The sequence below is a fragment of the Hippocampus zosterae genome, chromosome 4, assembly GCF_025434085.1.
Source record: "Hippocampus zosterae strain Florida chromosome 4, ASM2543408v3, whole genome shotgun sequence".
Taxonomy (NCBI): domain Eukaryota; kingdom Metazoa; phylum Chordata; class Actinopteri; order Syngnathiformes; family Syngnathidae; genus Hippocampus; species Hippocampus zosterae.
This window is the reverse complement of record NC_067454.1, coordinates 13,972,040-13,984,022: the sequence shown is the minus strand read 5'-3', so window position 1 is coordinate 13,984,022 and position 11,983 is coordinate 13,972,040. Positions and strand designations below refer to the sequence as shown.

Here is an 11,983-nt window from a genome sequence, read left to right as displayed (position 1 = left end):
AGAATATCCGATTCAGATGATGGGTGGGTGAATGGATGGATGGATGGATTCCGGGCTCTGGCCTTTCTGTGTGAAGTTTGCATGTTTTCTCCAGGGACTGCGATTTCCTACCACATTCTGAAAACATGCATGCTAGGTTAATTGAGCATTCGAAATTGTCAGTAGGTGTGATTGAGGGTGTAAATGATTGTTGTTTGTCTATGTGTGCTCTGTGATTGGCTGGCAACCAGTTCAGGGTGTCGCACTCCGACTGCCGGAAGCCAGCTGGGGTACCCTGCAGCACGCCTGCGGCTTGGACCATGGATTGAATGGATGAATGGACTTAAAGTAATTGTAGATTTATTAGAAAAGGATAATAGCAAATAAAGCATGCTTCTTCCTCAGCTTCATTTTACAACTTCATTTGATCTTCGTGTTTTACAAGTGTCATTTTCACTTGTTTGGAATGAAGAAGCCACTCATTCATTCATCCGTGTTTTATGTTTCACTATCATGAGTTGCCAAATGGCAAGAGTTGTCCATAGCATGTCTGCGTGGTTGTTCCTCTTTTTGGGGGAGAAGTTGTGTGCTGGATCATCTTCCTGGGCTCCTTCCTGTGTTTCCTGTCCTGTCAGATCAGGCGGTCAAGAATCTTGTCAGCGTGCAGCAACCTGGGTAATAACTGACGCAACATCCCATCTGTTCCCTCAGCCACTGATAGGCCTATTGTGGGCCCATCCTCCTCATTTTCCAGTTGCAGTTGTTTCTGTCGGCAAGCACTAACCTACACTCACTGGACACTTGATAAGTGAAAACCAATAAAGAGCTAAATCATACAACTGTTTTTGAAATCGATAAAATTGCAAGACATTAACCCTTTCAAGGGCCAGCGTTTTTTTTTCAGTGGACAGCTTTTATCATGTCATCAGGTTACAGGTTACCGTAGCTGTGAGGCGAGAAACAATTTCAGTTTCAACTGATACTGATAAGAGGATATGAAGCTTGATCTGTGTGTGGGTGTGGGTGTGATGCTTGCGTGTGTTTGTGAAGCTGTGGGTGGCTTTCTCCCTGCGTTCCATGTTGTGGGATCTCAGTCCACCTGTGCCTCCTGTGTGCTCTCCCAGTTCCTCTCTAGATGTCTATTTTCACCTCAGCCACACTGATTCTAAAACAGTTCTCTCCCCAGAGACCCTGCCAGTTTCAGTTTCTTGTGACAGAGACTCAAAATAACGTGAAAACGCTGCCTGAGAAATCAATGTCTTCAAATTAGACACGCAAAGCGGTAGCTTCCATTTTTTTACGGCAAATAAGAACCATTGATTACATTTATATGCAGTCAATAACCTTTGTAAAACCAAAATATTGGCAGTATATCTATCTATCTATCAATGCATCCTCATGTGGGTCACGGGCGTGCTGGGGCCTATCCCAGCAGACTGCGGGTAGTAGGCGGGGAACACCCTGAACTGGTTGCCAGCCAGTCGCAGGGCACGCACATACAAACAACCATTAACGTTCACACTCACACCTCAGAATACTTTAGAGAGTGCCATTAGCCTGCCACGGATGTTTTTGGAATGTGTGAGGAAACGCGATTACCCAGAGAAAACCCACCCAGGCACGGGGAAAACATGCGAACTCCACACAGGATGGCCGGAATCGAACCCTGCACCTCTGCACTGTGAGGCCGACGTGCTAACCAGTCAATGACTGTACCACACTTGAAAATTAGAACTGAAGAAAAAGCCTTTTGGATTTGAGGCGAGATATCCTCATCAATCAAGAACAGCCAGGTTGCCTCGATTTAACCTTTGCAAATTACCATGAGCGAGATGACTTAGAGTCCAAACTCCATCCATCCATCTTCTTACCCCTCTTATCCTCACTATGGTTGCAGTTCTGCAGGAGCCAATCCCAGCTGACTTCGGGCAAGAGGAAGTCCTTAGTTGTTACTCAACTTTTATCAGAAACTGTTACATTTCCTTGAAGCGAGGCTTCCTTCAAGTGGGCAGGCCATGTCAAGGAGCAGTGATGGATGGCAACATCACTTCTGTTTGTGTACTCGTCTCTAATGGCTAATTGTGGGAAGCCTCAGACGCCACAAAGAGCTGTTGCAACACAACTACAACCACACTGCAGACACTGGACGTGAGCACAAAAGAGATGCTGTTAGCAGAAAGGTATCCGGGCATGGGGCTCCTTCTCCTCCGGTTGCACTTCTGTCACATTCCCAAGCATTATAGAGTGAAGGAACACAATGTGATTGTTACATTTTGTTACACATTGATACATTTGTACACTTGAGATTTCTTGATAAGGATGTTTGATACCACCATAACAAGTATTCTCTCTTTGAATACTCACCGATACCAAGTACCAGTACCACAAGTACTTTTGATTTATAAAATCTCACTTGCCACAATGACAAAAGACATTGTTAACAAAGACCTTTGTGACGCAGCTGACAATTCACGAATGTGTCAAACTGCCATAATGCCGAGAAAGACTTGTTCAATGTTAAAAAAAAAATATATATATACTGCCTTGAGTATTGGTACCTGCTCACCATGCATACCACCACCCGCACTCTCTGTTCCAGTAGTTTAATAAACCTCTTCTTTCCCACAATCTACACTACTTTTGCACAAGCTGCTTTCCAATTTTCCGAGCCAGTCGACCAGAGCGCTTTGCAACAACAACAACAACAAAAAAATCTCACCTCATTCATCCCAATATCTTCTTTTAAGAAAGGTACAAGGGATACTGTACATGATTAGTTCACCGTGTGCTACGACAGACGTTATTAAGTAAATACTGTCTATCTCGCTGTAGAGCAGGGTTCATCATTCATTGTAAAAGTGAGAGCTACTTCTTGGCTATTGGTTAATGTGAAGGACTGCCAGCTTGATATCCACTTCCAAAAGACCACATTTGCTCAAATGACCTTTGACCTTTCCAGGGCCAGCGGCTACTACAGTGGGCAGCTTATCATGTTATCAAGTTACAGGGTGCATGAAAGGGTTACTACAAGACACTGCCCATGTTTATGAGAGCTGCCAATAATTTGGAAACTGATAGCGAAATAGTGATCATGAGGCCATACTTTTATAACTCTCTGCTGTTGCTCATGTTTTCATTGTTGTTTTTCTTGCTTCTACAACAGTCCTGGAAAATTGCAATTGCCCATTCTCTGGTGAGCTTTTTTGAGAACGTCTTGGAGTCGGGGGGGGGGGGGGGGGGGCTACTTGTCAAAGCCAATACATTGGTATTTGCTTTTTAGTTGTTGTTGTTTTCCACTGCTGTCTGCCGCCCTGTCAGCTTTGCAAATGAGAATTTTGTTAAATAAATAAAGGTTGAAAAACTAATAATAGGCCATGATTTGTCCCACTGATTTCAATTTGTTTGAAATGACAGCTGGCTCTGAAAATGCTGCACGGTATTGTCTCCAAAATAAAGATTGCGCTGCATGTACTCTGCAGAAAATGACAGTTTGTAAATGATACTGCAGTTGCACAATGACAACAGTGACAACATTGTAGATCGCATGCAAAGAATATGTTGACGATTCCACATTTTATGTACTGTAGATTATATGAATATGCTACATAAGAACAGAATAGAATGATTGCAAATATCATTATACCATGCATTATATATATATATATATATATATATATATATATATATATATATATATATATATATATAGGCGGCCCGGTAGTCCAGTGGTTAGCACGTCGGCTTCACAGTGCAGAGGTACCGGGTTCGATTCCAGCTGCGGCCTCCCTGTGTGGAGTTTGCATGTTCTCCCCGGGCCTGCGTGGGTTTTCTCCGGGTACTCCGGTTTCCTCCCACGTTCCAAAAACATGCGATGCAGGCTGATTGAACACTCTGAATTGTCCCTAGGTGTGAGTGTGAGTGTGAGTGGTTGTTCGTTTCTGTGTGCCCTGCGATTGGCTGGCAACCGATTCAGGGTGTCCCCCGCCTACTGCCCGGAGACAGCTGGGATAGGCTCCAGCACCCCCCGCGACCCTAGTGAGGATCAAGCGGCTCGGAAGATGAATGAATGAATGAATATATATATATATATATATATATATATATATATATATATATATATATACATATATATATATATGTATATATATATATATGTATATATATATATATACAGCAGTTGACCTCATGAGTGTATAATTTTTTGTACTTTGGGTGAATAGAGTACTTCTCGTGCATTTTATAAATTCACTCTCACATGTGCTATGTGGGTGGTGGGTTTTTTTTTTTTGCTTCCTGTGACACCAGCTGAACGATGTTCCTGTTCTGTAGAATTGAAGAAAACTCCCCTGTAATGACATACACACACTTGCAAACGTGGATGCAAGCGCGCTCGCACAAACATGAACACGCGCACACGAAAAAATGTTCTTATTACTCAGGGAAGAAATATGCTGTATCACTACGTGACCTCGGTACTGTATGCAAGCATGACTTTTGAAAATTAAGAACTGCAGTTCTGGAATGACCAATTTTGTGAAACATTGGATACGTGTTAACCTCATCAAACATGCAGATGGTCATCTGTTTTGCTGACTTGCCGACTGACAAGACTACCAGCCCCAACAGTGCCATTTTAAAATGTTTAAAACTGAATTATTCAAATACTGAATAAATAAATACAATTACAGGGTGGTCCATAAGATTCCATAAATATACAATGTGAATAATATTTGTTTCAGATACTCTAGGTATCTTAGGTATCATAGCTATACAAACCCTATGCATGGAGGGCGCACCCTGTGTGTGTGTGTGTGTGTGTGTGTATTTAAACACTTACATCATAATATTAGTGTTTTAATTATTTATTTTGATCTTTAAAATGATCACATAAATACAATCTGCCATTTTGCTTTTGTCTGAAAGAAAAAAACCCGTATAGTTCATATCGATTTCCATTCATCCATTTTCAACATCGCTTATCCTGAAGAGGGTGGCGGGGGGCGCAGCCTGTTCCAGCTGACCTTGGGCGAAAGGTGGAAGAACTGGTCGCCAGTCAGTCACAGGGCACATATAAAGACAGACAACCACACATCCACATTTACGCCGTCACCGACTCGGAACTGACCCCCCCGCTGTATGCACACAAGTCCGGCGAGTGTACCGCCGCACCATCAGCGACAACTTTCAATATGTAAATACTGCTAGCATTGAATACGTAAGTCAGAACATGATAGAGAAAATAATTTGGATGGAGTTCATTGAAAATATGATTTTAATAAAAATGTCATCATAAAAATGGTACAACAAGACATGATGATAGTAAAACCTATCTCTAATATGCCACTCCATGCCCAAATCACAGTAATAAAATTAGATCACCCCCATCACCTGAAAAAGCTGAAATTTGGTCAGTCAAGAAATGTCCTATTTACATTCAGTGCACAGCATTTTCATGTCACATCTACACACGAATTTCTTCACTCCGTAAAGATCATGTGCGTGTTTGTGTGTGGGAGTGTGAGACCCCCCACCCCCACACACACACAAAAAATGTCATCAGATTTCTGGAGAAAATGAAAAGATCGAAAAAAAACATTAATATACATCTTAGTATTATGACGGGCAGTTCCACATCAAACTCCAAGCATATTGTCATCGGAATCAAATGGCTTGTGACAGTTTGATCTCAAAGTCTAAGTCATCAACTGCTTTTATGTTCTTAAAGATTACAAGATTATTAAAAAGAAATAGTTTATTATTATGTGTTTTATATTTGGTATTTTTTTTCCCACATCACTTTCTTTCAGTCGTCAGTGCTCCAGAAATAAAAGTTGAGTTAAAAACAAAGTTCAGCTTTTGTATTGTATCTCACTGGATTCCAAAGGTGCATCGAATCGTTAGCTACACCTTTGCAAAGAACATATCAATTTGATACGTTAGATTCTAATAATGTTCTTCTTTAATCGTATTGCAGACCAGTGGCATAGGTTTTTCAGGACCCTTCTTGTATATAACACAAAAAGCAAAAACATGTGAAACTATGGATATTCTTGGCATTGAGAAGAAAGTTCAGACTGAGAATATGATCCAAAACAAAGAGGGTTCCTAAAAAGTTACATGCGCACTCTTGGCACACCGTCAGGCGGTGATGGGCATGTTGTCCGTGTAGCACGAGGACCTTTGCGGACCACTGTAGCTGCACAAATCCTGATAGATGTGGGCCATCTGCTCTGCTGAGATGTCATCGCACAGGTCCATGTTGGTGCAGTATGGCTGCGAGCGGCGCAAATTCATCGCCTCCAGCAGCTGCTGACACTTCACCATCGTGATCTGAAACAGGGCGTTGGAGGGTTGTGGAGGCATCAAAACATTACGGTTGGCGAAAAGTGAAAAAAAAGAAAAGAGTGTCACTTAGTTCTTCTTACCTGCACGATTATCCGCTTATTCTTGGCCATGCTGAGATCATGAAGCTCTTCACCAAAACACAAAGTCACATTTGGATCGGGTGCTGGCAGCTGACCTTCCTGGTGCAGCTGCAGCGCTACAACAGGACAAAATACAGCTGGTTAGAGAATCTCTCCTCCAGCTAAATTGTGTAGTTGACAAACAAGGTCTCACCATGAAGGAACTTGCCGGTGTCAAAAATCTTCACCACCGCATCTCTCTCCAGCTTACAAGGCACAGGGCCATAATGAGAGCCTGCGTCGGCCGGTCCGCTCCAAAAGACTCTGCTCTGGCACAGCCTCTTGATGAAAATGCCCTCCTGGTTGGCACGCAGCAGAAGCCCTCTCTCCAAGTGACCCAGGAGCTTTTGGGTGACGTGGCGCTGCCGTTCAAACTCGAGGAGTTCAGCCGAGGGGAAGAAAACGCTCTGCATGCTGTCCGAGCTGTAGGGGGTGCCGCGTCCCAGGTGCTGCTGGGCCGGGGAGATGCGGCAGCCCTCCGGGTGAGTCACCAATACGTTCTCCATCAGCTTTCCTCCGTAGTAGAAAAAGATCATCATTTGGGAGAAACCTGGAGGAAACAAAGCACGGCAACGTTCAAAATCTTGTTACTTGCCACACTCAGACAAATTTAGGAAGGTAATTCACATGCAATCTAGGATAACATTCTGTCACGTTGCTTTCAGTGGAAAATTGTTTGATTCATTTGATACATTCGTGTGATATACACAAGTGCCACCACTTCACAATTACGGTAGTCTGCTCCCATGATTCCTGTTTTCTTCATTTTACAACTGTTGCAATTGCATCTTTCCTGGAATTTACAGGTTTCTGCTACGAGTGGTGGTGGTCTTACGGTGATGTCGTGTGGCAAAAAACAAACAAAAACAAAAAAATCAAACATGTCATTGCAGCACATTGAAAATACAGACAACATCTGTAATTCGTAGGGGATAGGGACCGAGCCCTTCTGCAAATAGCAGGGAAAAAAACATGAGCAATTGATGCCCCGCCCGCAAAAATATATTCAGAACTGCTTAGGTCTATAGATTTAACCATAAAAATCCAAAAACTACGATCGTAAAACACTCCAATGTTATTTACAACTTTTTAAGTTTCATTTACAACTGTTCTTATCCCACATTATGCTTGCCACTAAATGTCATAGGCCTGCCACACACCGAGCGATGTGGCTCAAAACTGACTCAACTGTCATGCAGCTGAAATGAGTAGTTTTCCTGAGTGGCTGACTGGCGGCCAGCGGTTTTGCTGCAATTCCAAATTTGAATTGCAGCTGAATGGCATCGCAACATCGCAACATCACAGATGTAACCAACATATCAATAAATATACATGATAGATATTTAGATGTAATCTCAATTAAAATATACGTTTCAGCATTCTAGAAAGCATCGAGTGGAGAGTCTCTGTCACCAAAATGCACGGGTGCAGTGCGTGACTGGGCCCATCTGTCATTGCCGACAGATTCTCAAAGTATCCACACTCTTTACTTTATTATCACCTGTTTCTTCTCCTTGTGGCAATCTGATTCTTCCTTTACAATGATGCCATGCTTTTCCGGTTCAATAGAAATGAATAAAATACAGAGGTTTGAACGTGAAGTCTCAGAATCCAATGCAGGTTTTTCCACTGCAGTGCACCAGCTGATGCGCAACCAGTGTGCGGCAAAAGGTTGTCAACTGTCATTTCTTTCCTGTCACATTTGGTGTGACAGTCCTTAGAGATGATTTCGTTTGGGGGGAAATGCACTGCAAGTGCATGTGTAGCAGAGCAAAATCAGACACGTGTTGCTCCCTAACTTGAACTAACGACTCAAGCTCCTGGGTAATATTTTCCTACGTTGCTGCATTCATTTTAAGTTTGTTAAGTTTCTCCCAAAAAGTGCGTGGATGGACATAAAACACAAACTATACCTGAACTAGGAGTGCCAGTTGGTAAATGGTCCTGATGCAGTGAGAAAGCTGTGATTAAAAAGAGAAGAATTAAGGCCACGGAAACACTCCCAAAGAGTTCTCAACATCGAGTTGTGTCATTATTTTGCCTCATCATCAGAAATATTTATACAACAACAACTTCATCATCCTCGTCAGCAAAGTACAACCGGATGTTAGTCAATTCTTCCACTGGACAGTTTGAGCGAGCATCGCACAAACAACAGCACAGCTCATGTCTCATGAATACGTTTTGTGGTCAATTGTCTGTTCTGCTCTTACCACTGACACTAGTCTGCGGCCAATACTCGGGACTGGCCTGCATTCTGCAGCCTTCTTCCTACAAAAACAGTAACAATAAAATGTCAAGAAAGAAGTACTAAAGGCAACAAGAATGACAAGAATGAGTTTTACCTCTTTAATGATGCAATCTGTGTCTGTAGGGCTGCAGTCCATGTCGGTCATTTCGCCAGAGCTGTTGGAAGCAGCCATCGCCATCGCGGAGCTTCTTCCATCTGTCGCACAACAATAGACATTCGTTACACACACTCATTCCTGATCTTGTCATGATGATGATGATGATTATAATATCAACACTGTTATGAATAAAATCCATTATTTAAATGTAAAAGATGACCTAATTTGAGATTTGAACATATTCCAAAATCACAAGCTCACTTTTCTGCTCGTCCTCAGGTACGATTCGGTAGACTTTATAAGGCTCTGAGATGTCCAGCTGAGACCTTTCCGTCACCTCTTCAAAGTCAGGACTTTTATTGAGTGCACAGCGCAGTCTGGTCTTCCAAGTTGCAGGTTCTGCTTTGTCGCCTTCCTTAAATTTCCCTTTAAACACAGCCCATGCCTGCAGAGACGGATGTATCTTATAATTGATTTTTATTAAAAAAAAAAAGACAATATGCTCTGAGTACTGTATGTCATATAAGGTAATATTATCAATCCTTCCATTTTATGTACCACTTAGCTACTTTGGTGAACTGAAGCCTATTCCAGCTCACTTTGCTCGAGAGGCTGGTTAGACCTTGAACTGGTTGCCAGCCAATAGCAGGACAAATATGGACAAACAATCATTTACAGACACATTCAAATCTACGGACAATTTACATTATTCACTTACTCAAGAAATAATACTCTTTCATTTCAACTTCAGAGAGTTGATGTAATTTGATGTAAAATTCCACATCAGGGTAGTTTAAAACGGTAACCCACCAGCATGCTGTGTCATTTAAGTGCACCATGAGAGGTCATCGGGTGTGTCCCAAGAATTTATCCAATGTCATTTATTTGAACGAAAAAATATTTATTTACGACCCAAAATATTTTAGTTTGCCGATGACGTAGAGTAAGTGAGTATTTTGAGTGTGCCGAGAGAGTTTTTCTGATGTGAAATATGTGCCTTGGTTCAATAAAGACTGGTAAACACTAGTTTAAAATATACTAGCACTGACTATTACTACAAATAATTATATCTACTCATGATTAGGGTGGTTGGTGATTGGTCGCCAGACAATCTCAGCAAGTAACAGCACATATTGCTATTATTACTGCTACTTCTACAACAGCAATAATAATCATAATAATTATTATTATGATTATTATTGCTACTTTCATTATTATAACTACTCGTTAAAAAAAAAACCAACTGAGTGTACCTTAAAAATGGATGCATCTACTTCTTGGTTGTAATCCTGTTTCCCCGCGTGTTTCCATGGAATTCGGAACATGATTCGGCTTCCATCCTCCCACAGGAGCCCAGAGTACTGTCCACTCTGGATCTGCTCAATCAGCCACTGCTTTAGTCTTCGACCTCCAGAATTCGTCATCGTGTTTGGGTCACCTAAACCAAGAGGTGCACGTACGATTACAAAGTAAGACTGGAATTACAAATTTATAAAGTAATTTTAAGGAAAGGCATATGTTTCCCCAAAAGCGAAAGTAAAATCACTTACAATGAGATGTTGATGAGCAGCGAGAGTTTAATTAATGATTGTTCCCCCACGCCTCTCTGTCAAGTTTATTGTTATGAATGGCAGTGACTAAAGTGACGTTGCTGGATTCTGACCCAATCGCCGTCATCAAGTCACGACAGGCCCCGCCCACTACGGCAGTGTAGTTCTCTTAAGTGTGGGCATTTACAAGAAACGGTATGACACAAGTTGCTGCCCACGTCAAAAGCAATCAGTCACAAGTGACCTTGTGGCGTGGGGACTTTTTGTGGACCCCTGCTATACCCACCCTCCTCTGAGAACGCTATACTATCTATTTCAACACAAGCTCTTGAATTGCAAGTCAGTTCACAGGGATCAAGGAACTTTAGCCAAATTGGGAATGTGTCATTTATTCATTTAAATGTCACATTTAAATGAAACTAAAAATATCTTGGGACCCTAAACTGAATAAGTGGTCTTGAAAATATTAATGGTACAGAAGGTGTGTCACAAAAGGTATTTTTTAAATCCAAATTACAAGTTTTCCCCTTCAAATAGCCATGGAGGCAAACACAATTTCCGAGCTTCTTCTGCCGGGTTCATATCTTCAAAACAGGTCCCTTCAGAGCTTAGGAAAGAAAAAACATATAGAGCCAGGTCATGTGTGTACGGAGGTTGCCCCAGCATGGCGGCATTCTGATTCAGGAAGTGTCAGATGCTCAAGGCATTGTAAGCAGGCATGTTATCATGATTAAGCAGCCACGTGTTACGCCACAACTCTTGCCACAAAATCTCTTTGAAGAATTGCTGGTTGATTGCCGAGCTCAGTGGTTCTCAAAGGAGGGTGGTAAAAGTATTTTAGCGGGTACATAATACTATAAAATACATATTACCGTACCATACTTACAGGTACCATCAATGCAAAAAAAAAAAAAAAGAGCTTGCCGCCAAGAATTACTCAGTGAGGCACAAGTCCAACTAGTTATTTATTAATTTTTGGGGGTTACATAATTTATTTCTACCGGTTTAGCTCATGGGGCGGGGGGGGGGGGGGGGTACTTGTAGTTTTCACATCTTTCATGAGTCATATTTTACCCACATTAAAAAAAAAGTCTCAAAAACGACTGTTATAAAAATATGTTTATTGTCATAATTTGTGAACCTCACTTATAACTCCACATACACTGGAAAAAATGCACTTTTCTTTATTTAACAGTGAACACCAAGTCCAAGTTGGGATGCAGCTTATTCTTGAACGGTGTTTTTCTGTCCATCAAATTGTTGCGCTCTCCATGTCCTCTTTTCTTTTCATGCTCTCCTTCCTGTCACTATCCCGATCAGGAGCCAGATGTAGCCATCTTGATTGTGACATAAATTTCCTGGTCTGAGGCCCAAGATGTTAGGCTGTAAGGTCTCACAGCGGCTGTAAGAACTGTAAGAAAACAAGAATGGACAGTGTGTTAGGAAAACAAACATTTGTACATATCATGAACAATGAATGGTCAATAAAAATAACCCCTGAAATTTCTCATAGTAATAATAATAATAATACATTTCATTTATAAGCGTCTTTCAAGACACTCTAGGACACTTTACAACCAAAACTTAACTAGGTGTGACTCTGTGGGGCTGAATATTTGCCACTAAAAACTGAACGTGAATA

General features: G+C 41.6%; 1 protein-coding gene across 1 annotated transcript; it reads right to left on the bottom strand.

The window, feature by feature from the left end:
- Window positions 1-5,791: 5,791 nt before the first annotated feature.
- irf8 (interferon regulatory factor 8) lies at window positions 5,792-10,448 on the bottom strand. The gene is made up of 9 exons (XM_052063523.1): window positions 10,342-10,448; window positions 10,045-10,229; window positions 9,053-9,236; window positions 8,789-8,889; window positions 8,657-8,714; window positions 8,357-8,404; window positions 6,598-6,993; window positions 6,405-6,520; window positions 5,792-6,309 (listed from the first exon to the last, which is right to left on the bottom strand). Exons 2-9 carry the CDS (start codon window positions 10,213-10,215, stop codon window positions 6,118-6,120), a joined length of 1,266 nt encoding a protein of 421 aa, XP_051919483.1. The 5' UTR covers window positions 10,216-10,229; window positions 10,342-10,448; the 3' UTR covers window positions 5,792-6,117.
- Between the last annotated feature and the right edge of the window lie 1,535 nt (window positions 10,449-11,983).